General features: G+C 40.1%; 3 protein-coding genes across 10 annotated transcripts; 1 reads left to right on the forward strand and 2 right to left on the reverse strand.

Moving 5' to 3' along the window:
• Window positions 1–18: 18 nt before the first annotated feature.
• Window positions 19–25,680, forward strand: LOC100882419 (uncharacterized). 8 transcript variants are annotated; one of them, XM_012294591.2, is made up of 5 exons: window positions 19–213; window positions 294–491; window positions 574–1,084; window positions 1,193–1,252; window positions 24,240–25,680. In XM_012294591.2, exons 1-5 carry the CDS (start codon window positions 28–30, stop codon window positions 24,470–24,472), a joined length of 1,188 nt encoding a protein of 395 aa, XP_012149981.1. In that variant the 5' UTR covers window positions 19–27; the 3' UTR covers window positions 24,473–25,680. The 8 variants fall into 8 exon arrangements, with proteins under 8 accessions (XP_012149981.1, XP_012149980.1, XP_003707465.1 ...); XM_012294590.2 differs by lacking the exon at window positions 24,240–25,680 and adding an exon at window positions 19,183–22,965; XM_003707417.3 differs by lacking the exon at window positions 24,240–25,680 and adding an exon at window positions 10,853–12,330.
• Window positions 23,824–25,260, reverse strand: Nedd8 (Nedd8 ubiquitin like modifier). The gene is made up of 4 exons (XM_003707420.3): window positions 25,119–25,260; window positions 25,023–25,040; window positions 24,559–24,671; window positions 23,824–24,057 (listed from the first exon to the last, which is right to left on the reverse strand). Exons 1-4 carry the CDS (start codon window positions 25,134–25,136, stop codon window positions 23,973–23,975), a joined length of 234 nt encoding a protein of 77 aa, XP_003707468.1. The 5' UTR covers window positions 25,137–25,260; the 3' UTR covers window positions 23,824–23,972.
• e(y)2 (enhancer of yellow 2) lies at window positions 25,489–26,231 on the reverse strand. Its single transcript, XM_003707421.3, has 2 exons — window positions 26,091–26,231; window positions 25,489–25,912 (listed from the first exon to the last, which is right to left on the reverse strand). Exons 1-2 carry the CDS (start codon window positions 26,138–26,140, stop codon window positions 25,684–25,686), a joined length of 279 nt encoding a protein of 92 aa, XP_003707469.1. The 5' UTR covers window positions 26,141–26,231; the 3' UTR covers window positions 25,489–25,683.
• Window positions 26,232–26,282: the final 51 nt, after the last annotated feature.

Raw genomic sequence — 26,282 nt, forward strand, 5'->3', positions numbered from 1 at the left:
AATTTGGTTTTATTTCAGATAACCAGTATGGGTTCGAGTCAACAATTTTCTCTTAGGTGGAATAATTATTTGAAACACATTACGTGTGCTTTTGACACATTAAGGACAGAAGAAGATCTTGTCGATGTAACTTTAAGCTGCGAGGGTAAAAGAATAAGAGCGCACAAAATGCTCTTATCGGCGTGTAGTACATATTTTAGAGATTTATTTAAGGTAAATTGAAGCGAATATATCTCTTATCTACACGATTATAAATCACAAATAAATACGTTGGAACATATATTTTATTATAGGAAAATCCTTGTCAGCATCCAGTTATAATATTTCGTAACGTGAAATTCGATGATTTAGCTGCCTTAGTTGATTTTATGTATCAAGGTGAAGTAAACGTAGTTCAAGAACAGTTAGCAAGTTTTTTAACTACCGCCGAATTATTAGCTGTTCAAGGTCTTACAGATGGTACAGGAAAAGATAACGACAGTTTAGTAGAGGTGAGTTTCTTGAAATTGACATTCGATTAAAATAATACATTTTGATCTTATATACATATATGTATTATAAATTACTCTACAGGATGATATGGAACTTCCTAACGAACCTGAAATTCAACTTCAAAATGCTGCCAGCAAAACAATGGATAGTAAAAGAAATAAGTCACCATCATCGCCGATGCCTTATCATCCCATCGATATACAACCCGACGCTCCACCAAGCAAAAGACGAAAATGTCGGGAAAATGCGAATACAAATGCAGATAAGACTGTAGGTAATGCTTTATCTACGAAAGACTCCGAAAATAAATCATCGGAAAATCAGTCGACGGCCGGCTCGGATCCCGTTGAAATAATTCCTCTTATGCCAAATTTGAAATTGGAAATGCCCGAGTATTTAGTACAAGATGGAAGTAGCTGTAGTTACGAAGAACAAAGTTTAGGAGACAATTCGCTAAATAAAATTGGTATAGAAGACACATCTTCTAACACCCCGGAACATGATCAGAAACCCGACATCACTCAAACATTCTATTCAAGTAATCAGTCCACTTCGGATAGTATGGATCTCAAACATCAGTCAGCGGATGTTGGTAAGACTTTTATCAATATATTTAATGACGGTTAATAGCTGATTAACATTGCAATACTCTTTTGAAATGCGCCGAGAGATATGTTGTATAATTTTGTCTTTCAATTAGGCCACTTACTTTCAAAACCTAGTACATCCGGAGAAAGGTTAACGCAAGAGGCAGTACAGGGTAAGTGTTTTTTAATTAGTATTTGTCTTAACATTTTTACGATAAATTCGATGCTTTGTCATATCTTTTAAATTTGTATAGAATGCATTGGTAAAAATGCATAATACAAGAAGAAAATTTACTGTCGAATATCTCACGATAGTATTATATTTTTGAACGAAAGAAATGGCATTGCCGAATGATTGAGCGTTTTGTACCCATGCGTGAGTATGCACCGATATCCATTGATTTAAAAACGTTCCTTAGGACAATAACGTGCAAACGCGAATTCGTGTCTCGTTTCTAACGTCTTTTAAGAAAACACCTCCGCGTTACGTGGGTACAAAACGATTATCTACATCTTTATATTTAACTTCCATTAACTTTCGATTATTTCTATGAAATTTTGGTGACAAAAATCATAGACCTAGGAGGGAAACTAATTTTAATATTTAATTTGAAACGATATACGAGAATTTCTTACGATAGAAATTACGTAACATATCAGTAGCATATAGAACTTTGTATTATTGTTACGGGCACAGAAAATTTTGTTCGCGTAAGATCGACAGAGATAAAGACAGTAGTATTTTGTACGAACAAGAGAAATTTCAATTTTTTCAATTATTTAGAAATTTGATCAGATGAAAAGAGAAAAGAAAGAGGAAACATTGCAAAGAAATGTTGTCGTTCGAAAATCATAGGTTTTGGATACTAGGTTCTTTAGATCCTACGTCCAAAATACATTTTTTTTTTATTCCATTTAATTGCAAAAAATATTAGGACCGCTTTGACTGAAAAAAGAAAAGAACGATCGCGTGGCAAAACATTGACGCGTAAACGTTTCACAATTACTTATTTGCCGGAGAAGTGCATTTTCTGTTGTGAAAGAATGTTACCTTATTTCTTATTAATTATTTAGCTGTACAATAGCGTAGCACAGTGTGCATGATTTTTGGACATAAATGTATTGGTATAGGCACTCGGGTGTAGGTTGAACCGTAGATTTTAGTAAGCATTGCCAAGTGCTGTATGTGTGCCGACAATCATCAAGAATTTCCTTAATAACTCATACACAAAAGCCACCACTATATTCCTTATGCGCACTAACTGTAAAACATATTTCTGTGTATACACTAAAAAATATCTTTCGATGCTGGTACGAGGTAATTTTTCTTTGTACAGTAGAAACTTTACAGAACGTGCACGCACGCGTGTGTGTAGCAACAATCACACGCGTCCATTTACTTGCATGCAAAGTTAATCTTAAAATTGTCGGGAATTTTCTGCAAATTGTATAACATTGATTTTGAACATTTCAAAATCTCACTTCTCATATTATCGTGATAATAATTTTTCCAATGAAATTGCGAGTACCGACGCTTGAGATTAACTTGCAAACTAGTAATTATTATTCTTACGAGAAATATACGTAGCCTTGCAATACAACTAATCTAAAGTAGCAATGGTGGTGGTGCTGGTGATAATAGCATGTACAACGATCTTTTTCTACAAATATTATCTTGTTTATTCTTTCTTCACATGGTGTATCGTGAATATTGGAAAAAAAAAAATACTATACGGTTGCGTGGGAAATCCAATATTATTTAGGTCGAATCGATAAGCGTTTAACGCGCGCGATGGAAATGGTAGGAACGGTGTTCCCTTCGAATTGTTTTCTTTCTACGCGTACAGACAATCGAGATTAATCGTTGAAACGCGCTTTCTCGAAAATAAATTTTGCAAACGCGACCCGATCCGAAATACTTTTGCTGTCTATTTTGTAAAAGGCAAATTTGACAGGTAGGTAAGCGGAATATCCATTGTGTTCGTCGTTCTATCGTTCAGACAGGAGCATGAATCGTTCGAGCAGACGCGAAAGTGTAAATTCTTTCGGGTAAAATTTCCATTCGTTTTCGGTGCAGAAAAACAAATGTAAATCGCGATTGCGAATCATAGGTAACGTAGGTTGCTGTTCAGACACGAAACGAGCGTGTAAACGAGACTTTTAATCGAACACGACACAAGAATTCGTATCGGTACGCTATCGAGGCTCGAGGTGATGTCAGAAAGGTTGATGCTCGATAATTATAATTAACGAGTGTTTTGTGTGCTTGCGTGGAATTACTCTCCTTTGCTGGTTGTACACGCTAAACCTTGTAACTCTACGTGAAACGACACATATACGTAATGGTAATCGTTCAAATCGACGATACGATGAAAAATCGAGGAATCTTTTATCACGACGATAAGTCGATGGTCGATCGATCGATCGAAGCGACACGATGGGAACAATTAAGATAAGGAACGTAAACGAAACGAATCGGAACGAAACGTCGAAAGAATAAAGGTAACTCCTCCGAGAAAGAGAGTATAGAGAAAATATTTCCGAAAGGATCCAGCAGAGACACGTGTATCGAGATAAAAGAAGCAGAGAAACTTTGTCGATGATCGAACGAAAGAAGGACGATTCTAATCGAAAGGAGAAATTCGCGATCTGCGATCAGTTGCCAGGCTGCGTTGTTAAAAAGCGAAGAGAATAAAGGGCGGTAGGGAGGGCGGTAGAGTAGGAAAGAAAGGGTGATAGGGATAAGAAGTACTGTAAAAAGCAAAAAAAAAAAAGGCAAAAAGCGAAAAGAAAAATAAAAGGTAAAAAATTTCGTGTTTTCGAGGCGGAAGGAAAATGGAAGAGAAACGGAACGGAAGGAAAAGAAAAATAATAGAACGGTGATCGAGAGATTCGGCTAGCACCTGGCAATGCTATATATTTCCACCTAAATACACGCATACACGTACGACAATATATATCGTGTGGGTATTGGTATCGCTGATACTCTAGATTGGCTTTCACGGCTACGGGATTGGTTGGTGCTGGGATTGGTCATTTAAAAAAAAAAACAAAGCAAAGCAAATAAAATTCTGCAAAGCAAAACAAAAGAAAACAAGTAAAAATTGCAATTTGTATACTAATGGTTGCCTGCATGTGCACATGTACTTAAGAACTGACTAACCGAAAGTGTTTGGCCAATGTGTTTTCTCCAGGAGGGATTACGTACGTATCTGGTCAGCCGCATAGCCTCAGCAAAGCAAACGGCCACGGAAAAGTATGTGTACACTGCAAGCAGCGCGGAATGGTCACATCACGTGGAAAGCTCAGGCAGACGCGCTTCAAATGTTGGCCCTGCAATGCCTGTTTGTGCCGCTGGCCATGTTTCGTCGATTTTCACAAAATGCGCGCCATCCCGCACATCCCGCCCCCATAGCACCAACTCGCCCCCTCCGGCCGCCCTCGGTTAATACTTTTACTCAACTAATTAATGCCACCGTCGCCCTGTGCTTCTCTACTATTTCTTCTGTCCTTTTTGTTTTTATACTTCTTCTTCTACGTCCACGACCAGACGTAGGAACGAGAACGCGAACGAAAGTAGCGAAGAACGATGAGGGTGAAAACGTGTGTACTCTGTCTCCGAGTATATCTATTTTACGAGAACCGAGGAAGTAATATAGTACAGTATACAGTGCGTTTCGAAAGGTAGTATATCACGAAGACTGTGCATTCTTTATTTCAAGACAAATCGAAAAGTTTCGTAATGTGGGATTTCGTATTCGAGTAATAAGCAATTAAAAGTTGTCCAATCGATTTCCAGGATGGTTTGTCTAGAATCCTTCCGAAACGATACAACTAATCGCAAGTACGCATCCGCTAAGTGTCGTAAACGGCGAAGGGTCGTCCGCGATAGGTTGTTTCGTGACTAGCGAATCGCGGTCGGTCATAGTGGCGAAAGGGTTAAATCGGATCTGTCCAGCGTAAGGGCCGTTCACGCGCTGCTTTTCCCTTTCCACTTTTCTCTTTTAGCCACGATAGGCTAACATTTCCATAGTCTAATCGCGTTCCTATGCCTATCGTAACAGTATCCATATACTGGTGTTTGCAAGCGCTGCTATATCCCGCATCGGCACTTATTCCATGTACTTATACCCTCGTATTATTCTTTACGTATTATCGAACACTTGATCGTTTACGTCTCGGAAACGAAGTCTCGGATTCTGAAGCGAAGATACATACAGAACTTTTCGGTTTCTTCTCCTACGGACAATTTGTAACTACATTGTTGACGGTGTGCATTTATTTTGAAACGTCCTGTATAAATCGGTCTTGGTATGTTCTTAAATTTCTTCGAATCGCGGTTCGAAAATATTACGAGTCTCGTTGCATCGCGTTAATCGTCTGTTCCTTCGTTGTTCGACGCTGTGGCCGTTCCGTAGTAACATACAAGGGCAACATTTTCCTTTCCGTCGGAACGTATCGCATTTTCGTCGCGTCGAAGCATCGCTCATTCATCAATCGACTCAACGTTTTTTTAACAATGTAACGTTAACTGCCGATTTAGCGTTTATTTATAAATCGTGTTAATTGTAAATTATCGGTTAGGTTATACAGTTAAGGGACTATTTTAATTGTATATTCGATGATTTTATCGCGCTCGACAATGTTTTTTTTTTTTTTATTGATCGACGCATATAGCACGCGATAGAATAGGAAGATCGTTATTTAACTTAATCTTGACACTATACATAAGACTGCGACGAGTAAACTCGTTATCGATATACGCAATTTCTTTTTTATTTTTTACAGTAACGACTCTCTTTCATTCTCTCTCTCTCTCTCCTCTCTCTGTCAGCGACACTTACATAGATACAAATATTGGCATCTTCGTTTACGTAACGGTAATGTTCTAACGTTCGTTCATTTTGTACAAGACGCGCCTATTCGTCGATATCGTTCGACGAATCTTTATTTGTATCTCGATAGACACGTTTCATGAAACGTCGATAACCATAAGTCAACTGCCGTGATATTTAACGATCGACGAGCAAAGAATAAAACGTAAGAAAATACGTAATTTATTTGTTTTTGTACGATATCGAAATTTGCTGATGGATAAGAAGTGATTTTATATAAATACTTTTTAAGTTACGCGTGTCTACATCGGATTTCGCTAGTCCGTGTCGATTAACAATTTTTCACGATGGTTAACGTTTACGAACAATACGTTCCATTGGTACGAATTACAGAAAGAAAGTTGCTCGATGGAAATATTGCGTTCTTCGTTATGGTTGTTTATCGTTGTAACGCTCCGAAGATCTCGTAGAATTAAGTTTGCGAACGCTTTTTTTTGTATTTGTACGTATTTCATGGGCTTAATCGCAGGACGAACATCGGTGTAACGCGAGGTTCGAGTGGCAGCACTCGCAGACTGATCATACGTTGTAAGATTCGCGTCAACTTTCAACTCTTTGCGCTCCGTTTTCGTTAGTTTTATACGCGTGACTCGTAATTGATTGTTCGAGTCACGATCGATTATGTCGTATACTTTCGCGTTTTCGCTCGGAAGTCGAGAAGAGAGAAGATTAGTACAGAGATGTAGGTTTTACAAATTCTTCGACAAATTATGTATTGTATATAAATTTTGATCGAAATGTATATATTTCGTGTATCGTCATTACGTTATTACGTTACGATGTAACGGATAGACTTTCTCCAAGAATTTGTAAGCGAAGCTCGACAAACTTTCTAGGTAAAATTGAAATTAAATCGCAGGATTTATCGGGCATGTCGAGTTTAAGACGGGAGCGCGGAGGGTTAAACGTTCGATTCAAACGCTTTTCGGAGTTGAACCGTTTTCTCGTACCTACGGTTTGTACGATTTACGAAAATGTCGAACACGCCAATGCCGTCCAATTTACGTCTGACCAATACTCACGACAAGTAATCGTCGAACATGATCGTAGTCGGTCCAAGTTATAGCGTGAAACGTTGCGAAAGTATCCGGCTCGACGAAAGATCGCAAGAGTTGTGAAAACCGTACGCGAAGCTTTGTAATAAAAACAACAAACGAATCAAAGCTTACTCGATTATTCATCGACGAGAGTTTGCAGAATTTGTTTCTGAAACCCACGCCGCGAGTTACGATCTCGATCGATCGCTATTTAATATTCTCGATGTGTCTCGGCAGCCTGGGGACTTGGCGAGCTTGAATCTCCTTTCGGTGGTGTCGTATGCCTTCTATTCTCTCTGTTTGGTCTGATCGGACTTGTTCTAATCGGCTTACGCTTTCAACTCACGACGCGTGTCGCAACGTTGATTCCGAAATATTGTCGCTTGTCATTTTTCTCGCTAAGGGCAAGCACGGAAGAAACGACGCCTCGAACCACCAACGCGAAAGTATCTCAGCGAAGGGAAATGGTGAGAGGCGATCTTCTTCGATGCATCTCCCCTTATCGAGAGAAGCGACTTTTGTTCGCGCGGCACGCTAGTCTTCCTTCGATCAAGAGACAGCGTTAAGAGACCTTCTATCGTTCGTCTAAGGCCCAATTTACGTCGGTGTTATCCAACGAGTTGCAGTCATTGCTTTGTGCTTATTCTCGAAACTTCTTCTTAACGTCTTCTCTCTTCAGGCTACATCTTCCTCCTTCTCTTCCAACGGTACCGTGCTCTCAGGCGACATCCATGAGAAAACTAACCGTTTCCAAGGTAGCTTCGTTTCGGCGGTTTCACGAAAACCTGTAGATCCCACGTGACTAAGACTATACTAATACTCTACCGATGTAAACTAGACTGTACACGACGGAGCTATCGAGATCGAAGCTCGCGCGGTACAGGGGGCTGCCTTTTCTTAGATATTCCCGTGCCGAGGGAAGCTTTCTTTGGCCGCGAGATCGTACGCTCGTCGGTCATTCGCGAGATCGCGCGACTTCCAGTGATCCGCGCGAACGTCCGACGAGCGATATTGTTCGCGTCGCGCCTAAAAGCGAATCCGAAGACGCCGGTTTATCGAGTGCTTTGATCCGAATAATAGAGGGGTCGTGTTCGCGCGAATTTGCCAGTGGGATCGTAGCGGCAAGGATGCGCGCAGTGCCAGTGGGAAGAAGGCGGTATTTAAGTTTGCATACGGCGTACAGTGTATTGTGGTTAATATAGAGGTGATCTTGTGTGTTTGTGTTTATTTGTAGAACGAGCAGGAGATACCGCAGGGGGCGGGGGTGGTAGCGGCGGTGGCGCAACCGCGGACCTCGTCTCGGACGATGACTATGGTCAGTCCACGGACACAGAATTGTTGTTTCGCTGTAGAATTTGTTGGAAGGGTTTCAAGCATCCGATGTCGTTGACACTGCACAAGGACTTGCATACAGGGCAGACCAGGTGCCCGATTTGTCAGCGCATTTTTAGTCGAAGTTACGACATGAAGGCTCATTTGCTGCGCATCCACAAGTGCACGTTCAGTGTCGACGCGAAGTTGAACTTTCGAAAGTGATCGATCGCGTAACGACGAATCGTTTGTTCGTTTGCCGTTCAATCGGAGAGAACAGAGGGACAGGAACGATTAAAATATCTATCGGCAGCCGTATCTACGATACGAGCGACGAGCGTCGTCGGGTTTAGTCGAGACTTATTGAAAATCTTTCAAATCAGCTCCAAACGTTATATCGTAGTGCCTAATTACAGAAAAAAATGGGATTACCTCTCTGAATGTTCCCTTCGGTTTCTCAGTATTCTTTAAAAGGCGGTAATATATCTATCTTGTTGACCCTTGTTCTCGAAGAAATCAGAGCGCAAAGCCAACGGATAGATAATCCGAAAAATTCTAGCGTACTTTTTTCTCTAAGACGGCTTCCTGCTCGAGAGATAATTTGGAGAGGTAATACTCGTATGTTTCGTACGCTGACCGAGAAAGAAATCATCGCGATTTTCTTGTTAAACGCGCGTCTGGTTTACCAACGCGATATGAAATTTTGCGTCGCTCGACGTTCAATCCGCTGTTCATCTCTGCAATCTTTGTTCCGTACTCTTACGCGTACTATCTTTACTTATTGTTTACTATTCGTTATTTGTATTTTACGTTAATTAAGTTTATAACTAGACTCGAGAGATTTTCGATGGAAATCGATCAAAAGATATTAGACGGATATTTACTTACTCGATACGATCGAAATGTAATATCCGCGTTAAATTATAGACTGACATCCAGAAGACTCGAACAAGGTGCCATCGATGAAAAGATGACGCGAAGAAAACGTAAAGTTCCTAAGAAAGAAACGTATTTAGAGACTAATAAGCGATCGATTCGAAGAATCAACGTATTTTTTCTTACTCGTCTCTCCTTATGAAATAAGGTTCGTTCGTTTTTATTTTTTCCCCCTTTTTCTTTCACCTGTTTCACTTCGATGCGTTTCGAGTGCATTTTATTAACTCGTAAACACGAACGATTATTAGTTTGTCCTAGATTATTAGGTTGGAAGGGAGAATCGTTCGTGGATGCGTCGAATGAAATGCGTGTGTCGTCGTCGTCGTCGTCGTTTTTTTATTTTATTTTATATTATATGTTACACGCTGACATATCGTAACTATTTATAACGAAAACGTTTTACGCTATCGCAGGATGTTTTGTATACGACAATTTCGGAAGATCTATATATTTAGGAAGGTTTTTTTTTATAATAAAACTTGCCGAAAGAAGACAATAACAAACCAGTATGCATTCTTTGTTTCATTCGTTGAAAGATAATCGTTGATCATGATCACGATCGGAATTTCGCGTAAGCATTAACCCAATCGTAAGCTTCTTGTGTCATTTCGATGGTCGAGAAAAAAAAAACACCCTTTCTCTTTCTGTGGCTGGAGGCTTCGTTGACCGTGCTTTGTGGGAACTGTACTATGTGGGAACTTCGCAGCTACGCAACAGATAAACGTACAAAGCTCTTGGACGCGACAGTGAAACGCGCTCTCGAGGATGGCCAACTACGCGAGAAGGTGATTCTTCGATGATCGAAGAATCGTCTTCTTCCCTCTCTTGCCTTTTCGTCGCTCGCCTTCTGTCGCCCTGCATCCTCACACCGAACCTCTTTCCTTTTTTTCGCACTGACAAGCGAAGCGACACTCTCGAACGTCAACGAGCTTTTACGCGTTGGCAGATCACCCTCTCGCGAATCGCTCTATGCACAGTTTCGCCGCACTTCAAACATTTATTTAATGTTACCGCTGTTGTTGGAGTATATTGCAGTTTATTTCGTTTTACGTCACAAAAATTCGGGTTACGCATTCGGAATTAATTACCTTACCCGTTATACTATCACGGATAGCACGAGTTCGCTTTGACGAAGCGACTCGAAACAACGTCCGCTTTCACGTTTCTTCCAGGTATTTCAATTTTATTCTCATCCGTGAGATTTGGCTAATCGACTTACCCGCGCTTAACCAATAAAGAAACGAGATGTACGTTCTACTCTGCCAGAATCGTCTATAAAGATTCATAGTAGCTCAATCTATCGGCGCGCGAAAGCTCGTTAAAATTCAAGGATGTCGCTTCGAGAGTGATACTGTTCCACACGCGTGCGTGAAAAATTCACCAACCACGTTCTATTACTTTCTCAATACGCCACGTTCCCGCCCAGAGATCGACGGTAAAATGACGAGACACGGAAAGGGGCAAGCAGCGAGCCTACAGAAACTAAGCGGAAGCTCTAGTGCTTGAAGCATAGGAAAAAAAAACGGCGAAATTTTATCACATAAGTATGAGGCTGTCTGTCTGTGTATGGGAACACTTTGGATTGTGTGCGCAGAACCTAAGCACGCTTCTACGTCTATCGGGAACCATCATCGTCATGGTGAGCAACCAGAGCAGTCGCAGTCGCAGTCGCAGCAGCAGCAACAACAACAACAACATCAATACCAACAACAGCAACAGACGAACGTCGGTTACGAAAGGATCAGACGTAGGTCTAAGCCTCTACACGATGAAAGCGGTCGTTGGGTGTGCGACGTGTGTGGCCGTGCTTACAATCGTGGCGACTCTTTAGCTCACCATCGTAGTATACACAGGGGTGATACGATCTGTCCTATTTGCCAGTCCGTCTTTACTCGAAAGTACACGATGCGTTGTCACATGTTTAACATACACGGTATCAAGTAAAGTTGCATCGAGAGGGTAGCGAGTCGTCTGGACAACGAACGCGATTTACAGGATCCGAGGAGTTGCACGGGACCGTTTCAGGCCGCGACGACCCTTCGCGTTGTAGACGGAGGGAGCGATTCGAACGCGATCGAGTTTCCGAACCGTGTACCGCGACGCTCGAAAAACTTGCGGGTGATAAAACCGTGTCATTACGCGCAAATACGTCTTTCGTTCGACGAGCAATAAAATTCTGTACGGCGAGTTGCTGAAACGCGGCTTGACGGACGCAATTTTTCTAACGCGCACGACAAATATACGGTATTCGTATCGTCGTCGAATCGGACGAATTGTCGAGCGATAACGCAGCCATCTTAGCCAAGTACTTATTATCCAGATATATGGGAATTTTGCGCGTTTCGCTAAAAATTTCAAGATCGAGACTTTGGTGGCGCATCGTTTCAGTAACGCGTCGTATAACCATTTGCAAAGGGGACTTTTCTCGGTAAAGAGAACCGTAGGGTAAAGTTAGCCCTGCGATCGACTCGCTAAAAAACTATCCGTCCTACCTTCCCACGTAAGTTACAAAAGTAAGACAACGACCTTCCGTTACTCGACAGACTTATTTTTGTTTCTTAACTACGAGAATAGATGTAACTTTCGATAAGCGGGTGATAAGAGCTGACCGGACTCTGCAGTTGCCCGTACCGAGGAAAGTTATCGTTGCGCGTGTCTCTACGACACGATCCACGATTTATCTGTACATACTTTACCTATGGTAATCGTAGCATGGTGTACAAATTACGCGAATTCGCTATTTCGCGAACCGAATGTTTAAGTTTGTTTCTCTTTGCTCAAAGCATGATCGAAAGAAGTTGTGACGAACGAGGTTAACGTCTTTCATGCTCCTGAAATTTCCCATAGTATCGTTTTCCAGGAAAACAAAGTCCAGGCGCGATATGCGGAGCACCAAATGATAAAATCACTGAAACAACATTGTTATCCTTCAATAAATTGACGCGCGAAAGCGAGCTGCTTCGTCGTTGTAACTTGTAAATGTACGGAGCATGTTTTATCCTAACGACGACGGATCATTGATCTTTTTTTTTGTATGTGCGCAAATTGAAAATAAACGTATCGTAGAAAATATTTTGCATTTTTTCGTCGTACAGCGGAAAACGTTATCGCTATTGTCGCTGAACAATTTAAACTAACGCTACGTAGTGAAAGGAAATATATGATTGTCGGTTCACTGCACACGACAGGCACATTTGCCAAAAATTCCCAGACAAAACGTGATTCGTTGCGCGCAACGCGCGAGACAAGCGAGTGTGAATATTATCGTAATTACAAGATGCTTGTTTTGTGACTTTCAATTGCATCGCTAATTGGCAACCGATCGGCACCATCGAACTACTAGGATCTTTGATATTCTTCTGCATGAACATTGAATATTTTTTTGTACGTACATTCGTTGCCTTTCTTTTTTATTTTTTCCTTTCGTTGTTGTTCGAACGTTGATATTCACGATTCACAGTAGCATGATTGCTCCAAGAGTTTTTACAGTTGCGTGTTCATCACCTCGTGACAGCTCTTTCTTGTACGACACTCACATCGTGTGTGCTACCCCTTTTTTTTTTCTTTTTTTTTTCTTTTTTTTCGTCGCCGTTCATCCTCCTCGATTCGCCGATAAATCGACGGAGACGGTAGCGAGCGAGCGAGTAGGAAAAGTAGACGATAGCATAAGGACGAAAGGACTTGACGATCGAAACGGAGAAGACGATGGCGCGACGTAGTTCGTAACGTTTGTCCAAGCATAAAACGTAATCGATCGGCGCGTAGAGCTATCGCGAGATCCAATGATCGATGATAGAGAGTGTATATACGTGTGTGCGTGTGTGCGTGAGAGAAAGAGATTGGTATGTAACGATGATGGTGCAAGAAAGGAAAATCGTGATCGTTCGATACACGATGGAATCGTGATGATCGGCGCACGCACTACCATGAAACGTTTATATCTGATTTAGATTCACGCACGGTGATCATCGAACAGCCGTCGCACTCGTGCAAACTCTGCGGTAAAACGTTTTGGAATCGGGACTCGATGTACAAACACATGAACATGCACAAAGGGACTACACAGTGCCCGGTGTGTCATAAAGTGCTGAGCCGCACCACGCACATGAAGCGACATTTAAGAAATCGGCACGGTTGGCTCGGCGTCGGAACGACCGCCGCCGCCGCTGCAGCCGCAGTCGCGAACGCCGCAGCCGCCGCCGCAGCCGCAGCCGCAACCGCAACCGCGACCACCGCCAACGCCGCCGTTGCCGCCGCCGCCGCCACCGCCGCCACCACCACCTCCGTCGTTTCCGGTGTACCGGTTGTCACCGCCGTCACCGGCGCTTCCGTTGCGACCGATAGCTCCGCGCAGCCACCCCTGCCGACGCCCATTTCCGTCTCCTCCACCGCCCATCAGATCGCCCACCAGAACGCCGGAAGTTCGCCCGACGACCTCGAGTCTAACGCCACCTACACCACTATACGCATTAGGGAGAGCAGCGTCGAAAGGATCACTTCTAGTCCTATTCCTTAGTGCGAGCATATCTTGCCGTTATCGAACCCGCCACACCCGTTATCGTGTCGCGCCCGTCGACACAACAGAGGCTAACCGTCGCGATATCGACACCTAAACCCTTTCCTTTTTTATTTCTTCTAGCGGCTGTTTCGGAAAGTTGGTGCTGCTTTCGACCGCTGACTCCGTAATCTTTTACTCTCTTAACGATCGCGAACGATATAGCTTTTCAACGATGCCGGTCTTTCGGCAGGCGCGAATAAACGACCAACACAGATGGGGGTGAACTGGCCGAATATGCAGGATAAATCCAACTTCCCCGACCAAGTCGAGTAATTTCTTGGTACCGATCGTACGAGTCGCGATTGTTTGCGAAATCTTTCCCTTTAAAATGCAACCAGGTGCAGGAAGCTTTCATTTCGCGCTTCTGTTTTTCTCCGCGATCTCGTAGACGATACCCCTAGTTCGAATATCTCGGTGGGAATCTAGAATTATAATGGAACCTTTAATCTTCGAATCGATGTACTCGTTTGCTCGTACGTATATGTTAGATTTATTTATCGCGCGAATCGCGTTGAAAAGAATCGACGAATGTTCGCATTTTATCGGTCGCCGGCAATTTCCAAGAACGAGGCTCCATTGTTACGAAGGGATACTTAAATAGCCAAAGAAGTTGCGTCGGTGTCTCGGAGTTCCTCGATCACGGAAGCGCAATCTTAAATGCTGCACGCGGCACTAATGATAAAATGAAAAAAAAAAAGAATCTATTTCACTCTAGTCGTCGACGGGAAACCTATTAATAATGATGCCTGTCTTACAATTTTGCGCGCTAGTCATTTGTACACACGCATGTACGTGTGCGTTACGTCTATGTATGTGTGTATATGCATATAAAAGTGGACGGAAGAAGAGGAGAAGGAGAAGAAGGAGCAGAATGATCAGGAGGAAGAAGAGGAGGACGAGGAGAAAAAACGGAGAAAGAAGGAGGATCGTGTGCGTAACCATGTTTCTTTTTGTAACCAAAGACATACGCAGTGGACGAAAGGCTAAGGAGAAGGCAAATTATTTTATCTAGTCAAATGAGTTCGGTACTTAAAAATAGCGTAAGGAGGAATGTGCATCTTTCTTCGTGCGATCGATCGCGAACGGCAGTTCACTCGCGAAGATGACACCGCCGTGAAACGGTGAATGGGATCGATCGACTGTGAGACTGCGAAGCCGATTCGGCCTTAGTCGCATCCTTTTGACTGATTCGATCGTTCTTTCTGTTTTCTCAATTTTCCTGTTATCTTCGACGAAAATTTCAAACGCGTTTTCTCTCGAAAGAACATCGCATTCTCTCGCGATATCCTATATTCTATATACGGATATCAGGTTTCTAGTATCATGCTGTGTACATACAATTTTGATTCGAAACGTGCCATTTTCTTCGATCGTACCTTAACTAGCGACACTTACTTTTAAGTGAAACCGAAGCGAAACTTTTTTCGCGTTTAGAGTCGCATTTCAAGTTGCTCGGTCCGTTTCCGGACTAAAAATTTTGCCATAACGCATACGGTTACGATATTAAACATACTCATTTATATTTATATTTTAGTTATAAGCTCGAAAGCTTGCCCAATTCGTGTACGCGTACACGCGTGTATCTATGTAATTATACGTACAGAATTTTATTTTCTATTCGTACTGTTTCCATGCGGATATAGCAGTTGATATCTTTAGTCGATTATCACGTTAGCTTTTCTTCGTTCATTTATCTCTTATTTACGTTGTTGGTTTGTTGGTTGATTTCGTTTCGTTCAGTTTTCCTTTCTTTTTCGTTACTTTAGCTTTAATTTAGTTTCGCGTTTGCGACTTGTTTTACGTATAATCTTAAATCCCAAAGAAGCCAAGTATCGGGAACATCCCGATTCGAGTCTATTTTTTTCTTTATCGTGCAATCGAGAATAGAGGCTATCGCGCGGCGATACGTTAACAACGATATCGCTCGCGACAACACGTATAGAAAGCGAATCCTTGCTGTATGCCAAAGACACACGGGACGTTGTAAATCTGGCGCAACGTTTCGATCTACGCGCGGTTTATACGGAAATTGTTCGAAGTACAAATCGAAGCTAGTTGACGAAACGCTGGACAGGGGACAGTTTAAGGGAGAAATGTCGGCAAGTAACTTTACGACCAGTCGAGTTAGGCCACGAGTAACAGTCGGGTGCAACGATGTCTTTTTTCTTTTTAAACTATCGAAATGGAAAGATAAGCGGTGAAGGGTAATTTTACTCGACTACTTGTCGAGGAAGCCATCTTTGCACGCGTCCGTACAGTATCGTGCACCCTAGTCTTCCCCCGGTTAGAAAGTGGTGTAGGGAGTTTTTCTACTGAGAGTAGCATGCTTTATCACTCACTCTACGACGTAATTCGTGTTTCTTTACGCGCGTGGACAGAATCGGATTTTACGTTGCCACGCCGACGAAACGGAAGCTGAAAAGTGACCAGTCGAAAGAGTTGATCGCTATCGTTGATTATTTTAGGATAATTTTTGCAGTTCCGTACCATTTTATGTACGCGATCGCTACAAGATTTTTTTTTCGGACGAAGAATATTCGCGTGTCCATTTTATCGAGAAATCGACAGGAAATTAATTTTTCTTCTATCGCGTAAAAGAACAGAAAGAAATATTCTTTCGCGGATCAACGATGCTTGTGTTACATACATTTGGCGATCGCATGTGTTACATTTCGTGCTTGTCACACTATACGTCGCACAACTTGCACGTTTACACTTTCATTAGGTAACTTCGACGTGTTACTTTTAAATCGAAACTAGCTACATTTCTGTTCGAGGCACGAATCAATATTTAGGTGCGATATATACGTTTTTTTTTCCTTTTTTAATTTATATTAGCTTATAGTACGTGATTTTATGTGAATTCTCTAAGAAACGAGAAACGCAAAACACCGTACACGCGTTTATTTTTTATAATCGTTAGACTCGCGTGTTTAATTTTAAACAAGACGAATGTGCACATTCCTCAGAAGCCACAATACAAATAAGTACAAGAATGCCAATTATTACTTTAGACAAATTGATATTTCTTTCTTTGATTATTTATAAAGATAAGGAACATATAAATATATAAATATATAAATAAATAAATATATATACATAAAAAAATATTATAATATATCATTACACGATCTTATGTTTGGCTTATGCAAGTTGATTAACGATGTAAGTAAAACAAAATATGTGTGAATAAAGTTTCAAAATGTGAATTCAACGGAGTTCTTTTTTTAGACAAAATCAAAATATGTCTTGTCAAAATTTCGCTGCCGTATTCAAATTTATCGATCTCGACGAGTAAGTATATTCGAGTTGCCGCGTATCGGTCAATAAATTGATAGGAACAAAGTTCTCGTGCTTCGATATCGGTTTTTACGTACAAATCGCGCGTGACTTCTCCGTTAAAAATTAACGCATACTTTACGAACCGATATCGTCATAAGACTCGCGTGCACGGATAATTTCGTGCAAACGTATCGTTAATAATTTATTTATTTATGAACTCGTGTAATTATAAGTTACTAACCAACTTCCAATTAAATGGTCACGAGTGATTACTCGCAGCGGTAACCATTCTCGTTAAGCGTTGTGTTATCTGTGCTTTGACATTTTTACGCTTTTCATCGACATACTTTTTATTTCCGTTTAATTTAATTACGCTAACAACGTTCAACTCACTCTGATCAAAATGTAAACTGTTAAAATCTAGCGACAAAAACCTTGTACCGAGTTAACGTTAATTTTTAACGGATCATTGTTCGATTTCACGCGTTACCGATCGTTAATCATCGAATTCGTATTGTGTCCGTTTCCGAGTTACCGCCATGGGTTAATGCATTTGGTTTTTATACGAATAAATTGAGAACCCATGGTGGTAGAAATAGAAGAAGCGGGGTACATCCAGCACAGGTAGAAAGGATCGAACGATATTGTTTCTCTAAGCGACACGAGTTCGAACTCGCGCTTCGTCGTTTAGAGAAGGAAATACTATTTAAAGTTTCGCGTTGTTCTCTATCCCTTACTCACTCGACTCGAGAACGATAACTATAGCGAATGGGATAAGTATCATCGCTTGTGCGAAATGGTGGGGATGACGACTTACCACTTAAAGAGGAGATATGGCTGTGTCAAGCGAGAGCGAGACATCGATTGCGCATGCGCGGGCAGCGCAGCCCAGGGTATAAATGTGGGCCTTCCCCCCACTATGTTTCATTTTCCGTTCGGTCTCCGAACGGCGTGCTCGTGGGGGGATTTCTTCTTGTGTTCGCGTGCTCATGCGCACTTGTTGCACGATTTTTTAGTCGTTTTGACGCGTATTGATTTTGTTACGTTATGGAGATCGGAAAAAAGTGGTGGGAAGTTGAACTTTATAAGCGGTTCCTTCCTTGAACAGCACTGTATAAGCACCGTGTTACACGTTATACGTACAGGGCGATTTTATCGTGTGTAGACTGTAAAGAAAGTATCGTAAAAAAATATATATATATCGTTCAACCCATAAACGTCTTTTGACAAGGGGCAATACCGTGTCGTGATATCTATTAACACCGAACAGGTATATCAGTACTCAGGTTCGAGGAACATAGTCTGCGAGGCCTCGCGCAGTCTTCGGCAGAATTTCAATGTTTTCTTTATAGTCTACTAGTAAGAGAATCAGCCTATATATGGTGGGCAGTTTTCGGTCCATTTCATACGTTATGCTGCGATAAACGCGTCACAGATGGCGCGCATAGTTGGAAACCATGAACGTAAGAATATATGAATGGAGCCCAAAGCTGCGGGGCCTAAGCTCCTGTCAATAAGGGAGGAACGTAATACTGCGCATGCGATAGTGGACGATCGGTGATTATTAATCGATCAATTTCATTATCGCGTTGCTAAAGATATTCACACAGACAGTTTGACTGTTGAACGGTTTTAATTTTAGTTTTTTACAGCGATCATTAATCTTTTAATTTTAATTGACATATTTACTGATTCATTGATCACGAGTTGTCCGTCAGAGCTTGAACCAAAACTTCCGATAGACTCGGAGAGACCGACTTCTCGTTTGAGACGAGACTTTGTGCCCTGTCCTTTTTATTCCTAGGTTCGTGTTCGAAAGCTGCCTTGATCGTCTGTGACCAATATTTTTTTAGTTGCATAGATTATGTTCATCCCTTCCTACTGATTCTGTCTTTCGCCTTTAGCCTTCGCTCTCGCTTGCCAAGACTATAGAAACCTTATCACTTAGAGAGATAATTATCGTAGTCTATGTTACGTGTTACTGTCCCCCTAAAGATCCGATTGAATGTATGAAACTGATTGACTAGAAAAGAAACACTGAATGAGGAATCGGCGGGTCACGTGGCTGTGTTAATGTGTTGCAGGGGGGGTGGGACGCAATCGGAAGCATGTTGGCGATACAACTGGTCAAGTGGTGATGCAGGGTCCAGGGCGTTTTTCGTGCAGACTCTGCGGAAGCGTTTACAAGCACCTTGCTTCGCTGACCCAGCACCTCGAAGTGCATCGCAACCAGACAACCTGCATCCTATGTCACACCACTCTCAGTCGTAGAACCGACCTGCGACGTCACATGCGTTTGAAACATAACATGCAATGGCAAAAAACGATCCAGAAACAGCGCAGCTCGAAAAACGAATTGGACTCATAGAGATTCTTTATCGCGCCGAGAGAAACGTTGCTTCTCGCTCCGCTCTGATTTCCTTCCACTTTTTTTTTCATTTTTTATTCTTTTTCTCTTTCTTGTAAAGTATTTTTTCGGTCGAATCGGAAGGACCGTTCGATCTTTTTCACTCCCGTACATTTTTGTTTTTTTTATCTTCGTTATCTTTCAACTTTCTCCCTCCCCGTTACATCGTAAACGTTTATTTTATTCCTTCCTTTTCGCGTTCGCTATTTAGCAGTTTACCGATGTCAGTCTTCTTTCCCGTTTGGTAAGTGCGCTTTCACCGAGCCATCATCGATCTACTTAAAACATCGACACAGCGTTTGATACACTTTGTACAGACCGAGAGACGAACCGATTAACGCTCGTTCATCGCGTATACATACAGTATTAGAGCCGAGAGAAAAATTCAACGATCTGCGTTGTTCGTAATACGCTAACTTTATTCGCGCGACTTTTAACGACCGCGTTCGAAAGCACGCAATTCAACGAGTCGACTCGTGAATAAGCTCGTTCGTACCTACGGTTCGTCTCACAGTAGTAGATATACGGCCTTTGGGCGCAACGCGTTAAGGGTTTTAAGCGACTCCGTGGACAGTAACATGGGACTTAATTTATTATTATCATTTTCGATCTCAAATTCGTTGCCAGTGTATAATATCAGATCTCTTAGATGTTCCCCGTAACGATTACGCTATAGTTTCCGTAGCAAGAGGGAAACACGTACTCTTCCATCGAGAAACAAGAATCGTGTCACTAGCAACAAACGATCAACTTTACTTTTAGTTTCGTAATTCGATTAAGAGAACGCGCTGATTGATTTTCGTTTCTCGTCGTCGCGTTGCTCCGAATATCGTGGCGAGTAATCGAAAAGATTTTGCTTTTTTATTCTTGTTCCGACATTCGACGCTGCGAAACGAATAAAGCTCTCCTCTCTGTGTAAGGATTCTAGTCATTACTGTACGATACTTTTTAAGTGGTCGTTAAACGTGTCTCGTCCGTTGCCGTTGTTGTACCGTTAATATTGCATCGATCGTTTCATGAATATCCTCTGTTACGCGTCCAAACGTTACCGTTCGAATCATCGAAGACCGTGTTGCGTTCGCAGAAACCATCGGAGGAGATCGACGATGATGCTGTTGATATCGATCAGCCGCGAACTTATATTTATGTATTAATTGACAGGTAATCGAACGTATGGGATGCAAATTATGGAGAATTTCACCGTAATCATGGTACATTCGAGATGAAATTAGATTCTTCGCGAAAAAGAGTAGACTCGATACGTAGTAAGAGCGGAAGTAATTTTTATAATGCCCTTACCTAGAAGTTCAATCGATAACCTATCGACAGTTGACGCGATTATTAACAAATAAATGGATAACGTTTCACCTTCGAGCGCTCTCTACACTTTAGTCGTATCTATTTATTTATTCGAATCTTAACTCGAGAAAAGTTCACTTGGTTTCTCTGAAGAGACGATTTTTCTGGTCTTTTCGAATTCATTGATCTTCGAGTAGAACTCCCAATTTCAACCGACATACTGTCGTTCATCGAGTTTTGTTCAGTGTTTCACGAGGAATCTATCCGGTTGTACCATCGTTACGATTGCGTTGCATGTTTCATATCACTATATAAAGGAATCGCAGTGTTTCGAGGCGAATAACTAGCGACGATAAAATCGAATGATTGTGAACGGTTCGAATCGAATAAAAAATAAAAGCTCCGAGAGAGAGTACGTTCACTGGTTACACTGACTCTGTTTACACGCCTGTTGTTCGCGTGCTCGATTTTTTCGTTGCGATCAAGATGAATCTTAGCTACTTCGATGGAACGCATAGACAGTGCCTTACAGACAACTATCTATACATATAGTTTTACAGTTTACATATTAACTTTTCCAGATGTTTACCACAGTTGACAAAGACTATAAGAGAGTATAAAGAGAACCAACAGTTTTTTTTATTCCTTTTGCCGGTGGCTTCGTGTAAACATTGTCTCTGTACAAATCTAAAGACAACTTACGATCGTGCACAGGACAAGTAGATGTTCGGTCGATACGGTTTGGGATCATGTACCGTGCTCCGATTCGTTTATCGACTTTTCACGGAAAAGTGATTTTTATCCGTGTATCGTTCCTCGTCGTTGATATTTTTTCACGATTAACAGAAACGAGGAACAGTCGATCGCGTATACGTTATTGTCGTTGTCAAAACTCGTGCGAACGTTTCGTTTCACGCTATTGAATCGAAACCGAGCGAAGCTTCAAAAATTGCGTTAACGCGTACTCCGCGAAACGATCAAGTACGAGTTTAATAATAACTCTCGCCCCGTACTGTTACGGTTGCGATTGATTAATGAAACGAAAGAAAATTTACATACTGTGCATTGTGTATCGTTTTATTACTAATTAATTGGACGCCAGTAATCAACATTGTTCGAGAATCGTACTCTATAAGGACTATAAATTCTACGTAATCTCAGTAAATAGATTGTATTTAAGAAAGTGTCTGAAAAGATAATTATTGTTAAGCAAACGGCAAATTAATCGATAATGTTTTAAGAATACCTGTACAATGAAGTTTAATGCGACACAGCGATTTACGATCGAAACAACAAATTCGAAGGAACAAATTAATCGATTCAATTTTTACTTTCTAAGCGACACGAATAATACGTACCTTCTTCGTTTCGATGAACGAAATTTTACTGCTGCGCATCCGAACAAATATGTATATGTATTTCGTTTCAATCGATCAATTTCAAATTACACAATTTCGAAACGAATGAACGCGTTTATGCACAATAAAGATGCACTTGATTCGTAGTTACACATAGTTTGTACGTAGTTGCTCGCTGTTGAGAATCGCACGAAGCTTCAAGGAAAGAAGAAGAAAAAAGCAAACGATCGGATCAAATGCGTTTACTTAAAAATTAAGCGAAACATGTACTTCATTTCGTTGCGATGCGTTTCTGTCTTTTAGTCGGTAAGATATTAGAACGAACGTGTGAATTTGTATGGTATATCGCACGATAGATTTACTACATCCGGTTTTATCATCACCGATTAAACGATATTAAAAGAAAAAAAAAAAGAAAAAGAAAAAACGAATAAAAAGGGAAAAAAAACGAATAAAGCATTTATGAGAATACGATGAGTTATTTCAATAAACAATGTTTCACAGGCCAGTAGGTTTCGCGAAGAAACGATACGCGTAGCTATTATGTCTCGAATGAAATGTTTATTTCGTAAACGTGTAATTATAATTGTACGCGAATGCGAAACGCACCACGTATCTAGGAATACAAAGTGATCGTAGAGATACGTATGCTCGATAGCGATCGTCAAACTTTTCGTCAGCAATTCAAAAACGTGTTTATGTATATGTAATTAATTGTGAGCTTGTAAACGAGTTTAAAGCGACATTAAAGTATGCTTTGAAATGTTATTACAGCAATGTAAATAAATCGATTTACAATGGAATCATCGGTGTTGATATTTCTAACGAGAGAACAATATTTTAGGTGGAACGATCGATAGAAAATTACATGTACGCAATAATATTACTTAATTTAAAGGGTTTTTTTTAACTACGATTCAATTGCGTTCGTAATACGTACTCGCAACGAGACTGAAAGTGCGCGATATCTGTGCGGTGCGCGAGCATATCCTTACCTTGCAATTTGATATAAGAATTTCTCTAGGATTCTTGGAAATCAATTTGCATCGATTAAAGAAACGATTTAACTTTGAAGAATACGCGTTCTTCCAAGAATCTCAAGATTATCTTCGTACAAGTTCGAGGAATTTGTAGTCAAAATTTGTACATACAAGCAAATAACACAAGTACGCGCTAACATTATTAACTTTAATTATTTCTGTTCGATTCGAGTACATTTTTTTTCGATAGAATGATGATAACGCGCTTAGAAGATTATTAAATTCTCTCGTTAGGAAAACAATCGCAAAACATTTTTTTCGAATGCAAAAGAACGCATAACTGTCACTATTGAACATATTAACGTGTAGACATGAATTTATAAAGTCGAACGAAGTAAAAACGCAGATAAGTGCGGTGTAAGGTTTACAAAGGAACAATCTCTTCTATGACACGTTACATTGAAAGAGGAAAATAAGAGGTGTTTGACAACGATTTATAGATACTGAGACGTTCGGTTTAAATTCGGATCGGGTCTCTCGCTTCAATCGAGATTGCGAATTCTTCGTGAAATTAGACGCACGACGCCGTTACATATTTACTATCATTCGAACTTCTCTGGAACAATTTTAAAATCAGTAATGAATAATGCTCGGTTTATCAGTGAAGCAAGACCAGGTCTCTATAATTGAATTATTTTATTAAATATTTATTTGAATTCTAAACGCAGCGCGCATGTAACATTGGAAAGCGTCCTATTATTTCTGTGATTGATCTTGTACATTCCTTAATATTCACACATACATACATTCCGGATCGAAGAATGTTATAATTACAAGCCCCCCCTTAATGCGAGTACCAAATGCAACACTGATCCACCTTGAACCTTATAATCTTGCGCTGTTTTCTCATCATTCCTAGAAAACACCAAACACATTTTTGTTTGTTTCTAAAACATGGCTTACATTTGTAAATTAATTTCAAACACGCAACTATATGCTTAACTTAAGCTACGTTCACTTTTATGTAAATACAATCTGCACGTGACAAAAAGAAGACGAGAGAAAATAATACTGAAACGTCGTAATTGATGGAACAGGAACAAGGAGGCAGAGGCAACCGTGCGAATTGGTTCCAGTAAGGACTACAGAAAATCACTTTCCAGAATATGTTCCGTCAACGGCCAAGAAATCAAACGCTACAAGAAGATGTAAAGTTTGCGCGTCTAAAGGATTGCGAAAGGAATCTCGCTACTACTGTTCTTACTGTAACGTAGGATTGTGTGTCACCCCTTGTTTCAAGGAATTTCATGTTAAAGGCGACGTGAAATGAAATGTCATAAAACTAATTTTCTTTACAACGAACGATCTTCTTACGTAATTGCATAAATTATTTCTATAAACAATTATAATACCTACATTTGTTTCCCAGAAAATATTAATCGTTGTTGCTGAGGCGGTATTCCTTCCTTCTCTTCCACTCTTTCCTTGATCCGTTCTACTTTATCTGTAGGTTCTATATCTATTTCAATCTATGAGAATAACGATATTTATAATTGTTTCTGAACTTAAGTCACTGATCGTATAATGAGATGTTTATATGATGCGATAACAAATAATATTATATAAACATGAAGAAATACAAATACTGATTGCATCGGACAAATTACAATCTATCAAAACAGGTTGTTAACAGTACATCAAATGTCAAGTTTTACTCTCTCATGCGGCAACGCGTCGTTGTGAGATGAGGTTATTTCGTTCGTACAACCTTTTACCCTTTTATTTATACGTGTACGTATATACCGGTAAACGTTATTTTACACGTTTTACCCTCTCTGAATCGTATTAAAAATATATAACATTAATTTGCAGTTACTTGCCTCCTTTCCGGTAAGAGTCTGAAACAAGGTTAGAGAATCTATTTCAGAACTAGTTATAAATGTCGTAACTCCATCTTCGCCGGTTAGTGTTCTTACCTTCACTTTGATCAACATTGTTTACGTGTTAAAAAATAATTTAAACAATTACTGTAAAATTACAAATTAAAAACTATTGACAATAAGATATAACTATACAAGCTCTTTGAACTCGGACGTAAAACTCTTCTGTAAAGGCTCATGTATCGCCTTCTGGCGGCAAATCATTAACTTATTTTAATGTCGATAGTGTTTAAACAGTATCTAAATAAAAGTGATAAAAACAATTCTTTGCGCGATATTGATTGTTCTAATCATCTTTAGAACAATATGATTATTTATTTGTTTCGTTCAAGCTTGAACTGCTGTTAAATAAATGGTGAAATTTACGTAAAAATAAATATATATTTATAATTAAGTAACCAAAGCATTTGTATTAATCTATGTAAATATAATTTATTTATAATGTAATTTTAGCATAAGTTTATCAATTAACGATATTTATAATGGTACATAGGAATATGTAACAGATATTAAAGCGACATATCATGGTTTTTGTATACAGTCTTGTCGAAAGATATCCTTTGTGCAAAATAAAAGTTTAAGAGTAGAAACTTTTAAATCGTCACATTTTTAATTTTTCTTCTTGAGCAATTAGCTGATTCTTTATTTTTTGTAAAAGTTCCTTCTTAACAGAGTCTGGTACAAGAGTCCTTGCTTTACTCGTAACCATTGAAAGCAATTTGTCGTAAGTAATTTCATGACCATGTTCTTTTATCAAATCTTTGCAGATTAATTTCACTTGATCTCTCCAACCACATTCAACTAATCGACGACGTAATAACTCTTTCAATCTAAATAAAATAATAATAAGACGAATCATAATTTGTAATTTTTCAAATTAAATATAAAATTCAATATAATTAATAATGCGTGAAAGCGATTATTTATAATGTGATATTAATCTAAATGTTTCAAATTTGAAAGACTAATGATAATATGTAAATAAAAAGATATGCAAAAAATACTTGCCCATCGCGATCGCCAACCATGACCAACCTTTGATGTGGAGCAGTCTTCATTAAGAATTATTGCTTTATTTTTCCTTTATTTTGATGCTGATTAATATATTCCTTGACAATCACTTTTGTAATAGTAACCACTCTGATCACTGCCGTCGATATATATGAAAGGTTATGTTCCGTTTGTTTTTAATGCTTCCTA

The sequence above is a fragment of the Megachile rotundata genome, chromosome 10, assembly GCF_050947335.1.
Source record: "Megachile rotundata isolate GNS110a chromosome 10, iyMegRotu1, whole genome shotgun sequence".
Classification (NCBI taxonomy): Eukaryota; Metazoa; Arthropoda; class Insecta; order Hymenoptera; family Megachilidae; genus Megachile; species Megachile rotundata.

Bases quoted from the DNA above. Each gene is read 5' to 3' on its own strand.
- Nedd8 (XM_003707420.3), bottom strand. The intron at 24,058-24,558 runs GTAGGTATTATA...GGTGTTTTCTAG, and splicing joins ATATTTTCTGGGAAACAAAT to GAATGATGAGAAAACAGCGC.
- LOC100882419 (XM_003707417.3), top strand. From the start codon at position 28: ATGGGTTCGAGTCAACAATTTTCTCTTAGGTGGAATAATTATTTGAAA. The intron at 1,085-1,192 runs GTAAGACTTTTA...TCTTTCAATTAG, and splicing joins ACATCAGTCAGCGGATGTTG to GCCACTTACTTTCAAAACCT. The intron at 1,253-10,852 runs GTAAGTGTTTTT...TTGTGTGCGCAG, and splicing joins AACGCAAGAGGCAGTACAGG to AACCTAAGCACGCTTCTACG.